This window comes from Populus euphratica, unplaced genomic scaffold (assembly GCF_000495115.2).
Source record: "Populus euphratica unplaced genomic scaffold, PopEup_1.0 scaffold45.1, whole genome shotgun sequence".
NCBI lineage: Eukaryota > Viridiplantae > Streptophyta > Magnoliopsida > Malpighiales > Salicaceae > Populus > Populus euphratica.
The window spans coordinates 603,526-609,875 of NW_011499886.1; the positions used below are offsets into that span (position 1 = coordinate 603,526).

Below are 6,350 nucleotides of genomic sequence, written 5' to 3' on the forward strand. Positions count from 1 at the left end.
GTATTTTTTTTTGTAATAATATGATAATACTTCAAGACATGACATATGTCAACATCTCTCGGATGAATGGCCTCCATCTTGTTCCCCTGCCTTCGACACTTAAGGGGATGTCATGCAATAAAGACCGCTCCACTGGCCAATCCAATCAAGAACAACAACGTCTGGAGGCTTATATGGTTAAGTGGTAAGAACTTGAGATTAAAGAGTTTGTTTTTTTTTTTTGTTTCAGGTTTGAGTTCTTGATTGCTTATATGATGGCCATTGGAGGCTTACATGGTCGTTAACTTTAAGATCCGTGGGATTAGTCGTGCTGCGCGCAAGCTGACCCGAACACCTACGGTAATCTAAAAAAGAACAACAACGTCGCTGTTGGTTTTTTGGGCCAATTATTTCACCATGCTCTTCCATTTCACAGAGAACATCTGCAGTCGATCGTCATAGATCTCTCTTTTTATCTTCAGCATGTCCTCGGAAGTATAATTACTTTCGTTTTGCCTTGGTATCTTAGCAATTTTGTTGTCTTTGGTTATATGTTCTTATCCAAGTTACAGAAACGCATAAAACACCTGATCTTTTGACAAAAATCACGAATTGTCGTGTGATTTTTCTTGTAGTATATGCGGAGTGGGATTTCCGGGATTGCACTTAATGATGCCAATTGCTTCCGGCCCTTGTTCCAGAGGACAATATGCCGGCCGCCATGAGAGATTTGATGGCTGGTAATTCAAAAACAAATGGGAGTCGAGCTAATCTCCGGGCAAACCACATGCCCCAACTGCCCTAAGCCCCATCCATGGGTAACTTGCTTACGGGGGAATCATCAAAGGGAAAAAAACAAAAAACAGTCCCATCAAAATGAAACTCCTGTGAGAAGGTAACATGGGTGAAAGGGAACATGTTTTTTAAAATGTTTTTTTATAAAAAATATATTAAAATAATATTTTTTATATTTTAAAATTACCATTTTTTTTATTTATTTTTACTTTTGAGGGTGACGAACAATAATTTGGGGGCAACTTTACCAGGCATTCAAGCATGGAAATGCATAAATTTACTGTTGCCCATCCTTGTATTCCATGAAATTTTAGCATGCCAGTAAAATCTTGTCCAGACGACAATCCCGGGGCACGAGTGAGGCCATTTCTTTCGGAAATCACATGGCCAAAGAAAAAGAAAAGAAAAAGCTACACCCTGGATTTCAGTAAGCACTAAAATACGTACAATATATAGCCTATATATTAAGTTATATATCGAAAAAGAACAAGAGATAATGAAGTTTGATGGTCAAAAAGGACAAAAGGAAAGCATGCTGGACTTGAGCAACAGCTGAAAATAGGTATTTTACGATGGTATGCTCTTTTAGTGATTCCAGTAGACATAATTTAGTTGTTGACTCAGAGGCACACGACACCTTAATACTTTGTGATATTTGGTTCCACTAGGAATTCCACTGCAATATATATATATACTTGTTTACTTTCCAGGCTATGATCATGCGAGAGATTTTAATATAAAAAATGTATAGAAACTCGATGAGCACTATACAATACAAAATGGGCTAACAAATATTCAATTCATCAATGGTGAAAAAGGGATCTAAACCCAAATTAATTATGAACTTTCCTAAGAGGATAGAAAGAAAGCCATTAAGATTTAACTCATGATCATGATCTGCTGAAGAAAGGGTGGCTGAGCCTGCTGATATATATCCAGCAAGATAAAAACAGCAAATTCCATGAAAGAAATGAATCCAAAGTCGGGAAGACGGGCATCTTGGGTGTCGCGATTGTTGACGCACCCACATCAACAGGCGTACACTTTCAGTTAGATATCCCTCTCACCCCCAACTTCACTACCCACTTGGCTTTTCTTGCCTCCTCCTGTAATAACAAAAACCTGAAATATCTTGCCACGCTCGCACCAAAAAATCTCAAGCCCTTTTTCTTGTCTTTGCCCATCATGTAAATCATCACTCAACTGTCTCGTTAATATTGTGTGACGAGATATTAATAATTTTTAATTTTTTTTTAATATTATAATATTTAAATTATTAAAACAATAATAATCATTTATTTGATATTTTTTTTATTAAATATACTTTTAAAACACACTCAAATACATGTTAAAATATAATATCAAATAATTTTTTATGACCTAAAAATGTAGTATAAGTTATTTTTAAAGTTTTTTCTTTGAAAATAAATTAAAATAATTTTTTATAATTTATTTTTTATACATGTATATCAAAATAATAAAAAAATATAAAAAATAATTAATTCCAAACTAAGAAAGTTTAAAATTTTTGAAAGGGCACACAGTAACAAACAGTACTCTAGTATAAGACGACTCTATTTTTTTTATAGACGATTTAATAAAGGCAATAACTCGATGACAACAACATACCATACATAGATTCCCATACATGATACATTCATAAATACATATTTCCAACAAGTTTATAAGTCCATATGCTGAACAACAACAATAGCCCATCTCCCCCTCATAAACTATCAACTAGTACTATAGTGCTTGGAAGAAGAAGAAAAAAATGTCTCCTCCCCTCCCAGCCTTCCTCCTGCTCATATCCATCGCCTTTACCTCTGCCTCTGTTGTGCCACTCCAGCCTGGATTTTACGCCGAGACGTGCCCGGACGCTGAATTAATAGTCAAGGATGTGATGAGGAGGAACATGATTAAAGAACCAAGAAGTGCTGCCTCAGTCATGCGTTTTCAATTCCATGATTGTTTTGTTAATGTAAACTTTGATATATACACCAAAAACTTTACGCATGCTTCCATTTCAATCTTGCATTATTTTTTCTAACAAGGATCTTGATTCGGCTTTATTTGATGGGTTCTTCTTCTTCTTCTTCTTCTCACAGGGTTGTGATGCTTCTATGCTACTCGATGACACACCAAACATGCTAGGAGAGAAGCTCTCTCTGTCCAACATAGATTCGTTAAGGTCTTATGAAGTTATTGATGAAATTAAGGAAGAGTTGGAGAGGGTTTGTCCAGGCACGGTTTCTTGTGCAGATATAATCATCATGGCTTCTAGAGATGCCGTTGTCCTGGTAATTAATTTCTCTCTGTGATGTAAAACTTCGGTCTTTTTTCTTTAATTCTTCATGGAACAAAATTCTAACCTAATGTACCACTATGGTACTAACAACTTGGCCGTAAGACACTTGCGTCTTGGGTTGCTCAGCCACCTTGGCAGTAAGCTTTTGCTCAGGATATTCTGCGAAATGGGTCCTCTGTGTCTGCCTTTTGTCCTTTATCATCCATACATTTGAAGAGGACAACGGCGTAGCTATAGATAGTCTTTAAAAAAGGTCATGCTTCGCCCCTTTTTTTTCCTGGTTCATTATTGCAGTGACTAGCCAGGACTGTACTTCAAATTTGAGACCTACCTCTGATCCCCTTCTTAGAAGAAGAGCACTATTAGGCTATTATATATCCCCACTAGCTCGCTTATGTTGAACATCTGGTCACAGGCACTGCGCATGTGGATGTGGCCTTTTCTCCAGTCTGCTAGAGAAAAATCATAGAGGGGCAATAATTGTAGCTTATGAAAGCTCACAGTTCCACAATAATTGTATTCTAGACCTCCCACTTGAATGTAGTGGGTCCCTGCGCTATTCCACAATGAAATCTCGTGGCTTAAGGATTAATTGATAGTAACGTGTTATAGATGCCGGTATCCTAATTCCACTCCAGAAGTAATGATGAGAAAAACCTAAGAAGAATAGACAAAACTTGGTCAGACAAAACACTTTGTTAATGAACTGATTTTTTTGCCCTTTTTTATCTGAAAACCTTACTCTTCATTCTATCCTCTGTTCTGAATCAGAGCGGAGGACCTGATTGGGAAGTGAAGTTAGGGAGGGAAGACAGCTTAACAGCCAGCCAAGAGGATGCCAACAATATCATGCCTAGTCCAAGAGCTAATGCAAGCCTTCTCATGGACCTCTTTGAAAGATACAATCTCTCTGTCAAGGATATGGTAGCCCTTTCAGGGTCACATTCTATAGGTCAGGCTCGGTGCTTCTCTATAGTCTTCAGGCTCTATAATCAATCAGGCTCTGGCAAGCCTGACCCAACAATTGAGCCAAGGTATAAAGAGAAGCTGAACAGGCTTTGCCCACTCGGTGGAGATGAAAATGTGACAGGAGACCTCGATGCGACACCAACTATGTTTGATAACAGATATTTCAAGGACTTGGTTGCTGGGAGAGGGTTTCTTAATTCTGACCAAACACTTTACACATTTCCCGAAACAAGGAAGTATGTAGCCCTTTTCAGCAAAGACCAGCGGGCATTTTTTAACGCCTTCGTTGAGGGCATGATAAAGATGGGTGATCTGCAGTCTGGGCGGCCTGGAGAGATTAGAAGCAATTGCAGGATGGTCAACAGCCGGCCCGTTAATGCACTGTTGGAGGCTTGACTCTTGAGTGCGAGTTTAGGCTTAGTATACAAATACAATAAGATTAAATATAATTCATCTGGTGAAAAATGTCTTCTGGGATAATGCTAGAATGGTGTGATCAAATTCTTAAGTGGGATTATTGATTACTATCAATTTTATCCTTATGAAGGATGGATGCCCTTTGTTGGTATCCTGGGAAATTTAAATATTACTCCTAGAAGACTATTTTGTTGATTCTGCCCCCCTCCATTTCCTCCTCGTTTTTGTCTGTCTACGTTCCCTTTTATCTATGCTTCTTGTTAAAATATATTTTAGCAACAAGAGGCAATGAGAGCTCCACAATTTTTCCTTCTCTTTCACACAATCAAATTGTTTATTAGGAGTCCTCCTTCCCACTGATATAGTTCAGACAGCAACGAAGCTGAGATTACTCTGTAGTGATCTAGAAGATTGCTCACCAACTTATATAAAAGTGGGATTTTCAAACAATTATTACACATCCAGTGTCAAATAATTTCTTCAAAAAAAAGAAGACATTTTCTAAAATGTTGTTGATTCATGGTGCCTATAATGCCAATTGAGCACCACCAATACCAGTTTGATGTAAGATTCTTCACTAGATAAGGCTTGAGGACCTTCGGATGAGGAGAAGTTCTTATTTGATGAAATTTGACAAAAATCAAAATTCAGACTTAAACACATGATTTTCAACCTAACATTAAATGTTTCAACCAGATATTATAATATTCCTTAAAAAAACAATATTAATCTATTTTGCGACGCCTATAAGGAAATTTGTAATGTTCGGTTTAGATTAAAGACAGTTCTTTAACTTGAAGTGAATAAGGACGGCAATAGAATTCCATTCTCTTATCTTGTACTCGTTTTTATTGGAGTCAATCTTCAATCCTTGATTTCTTTCTTTCTCCAAAAATACCTCCGGTGAAAAAGGTTCGTATATATAATGTTTCTTATAATCAATTTCAATGTAATAAAGTATAGAATTTATTTTAAAAAATAAGATATTTTAAATCTGTCTTCAAATTCATATAAATTACATATTTTTTTTTATATGTTTTTAGTATTACGGTATATTATATTTTAAAAAAATAAATAAATTAAAAACATATTAAAATATTTTTTATAAAAAATACTAAAAAAAGGTATTAATTTAATATTTTTTCGAATAAAATATATTTTTGAAATGCATAATAAAAAAAAATTACTTCAGTTCTTCATTGTTACTTCGAGCCTGCCTTCATGGAAACGGGGAGCCTTGTCATCTCCTGGACTTGCAATAAGAATCTGACAGCAAAAGAGTGGATGCATAGGAGTTATACGCAATCACACGAGAAGGTGACGCTTATGGGAACAGCTGGCCCACTTTAGAAGCAAGGGTGATGAAATCTTGTTTGACAATTCTTACCAGCAGAGAGGGATGCACAGAAACTGTTGTCCATTGCTTCATGCTATTGGCTACTGAAGGAAGAGACAAGGAGTATCTGTTTGATATCGTGAGATTATGGTAATAATTATCCTTTAAAAAATTTTATATTTAAAAAAATTATTTTTAATATTAGTATATTAAAATAATTTCAAAACATAAAAAAATAATTTTTAACTAATAAAAAATTTTAAATCTTAAAAAATATAATTTACATCTATTTCTAAATATTTCCCTTTAACTTTTACGTGGATACTTTCCATAATACCTTACTTGCTATCATTTTATTTTAAGTCTTTTAATTTCATTAACAAAATATATATTTTTTAATTCACTTAATAAATTAAAAATAAAATATTTATATTTATGTAGTCATTTATAAAAAACAGTTTATTTAAAATATTAAAAAAATTAAAAAAATTCATAAAAAATATAGTTTAATTAATCAAATTTTACATTTACTTTATAAAAATTACT

The 6,350-nt window shown here is 34.9% G+C and overlaps 1 protein-coding gene across 1 annotated transcript; it reads left to right on the plus strand.

The window, feature by feature from the left end:
• The first annotated feature begins 2,456 nt into the window (after nucleotides 1-2,456).
• On the plus strand, nucleotides 2,457-4,781 carry LOC105130313 (peroxidase 17-like). The gene is made up of 3 exons (XM_011032759.1): nucleotides 2,457-2,755; nucleotides 2,883-3,074; nucleotides 3,854-4,781. Exons 1-3 carry the CDS (start codon nucleotides 2,549-2,551, stop codon nucleotides 4,445-4,447), a joined length of 993 nt encoding a protein of 330 aa, XP_011031061.1. The 5' UTR covers nucleotides 2,457-2,548; the 3' UTR covers nucleotides 4,448-4,781.
• Nucleotides 4,782-6,350: the final 1,569 nt, after the last annotated feature.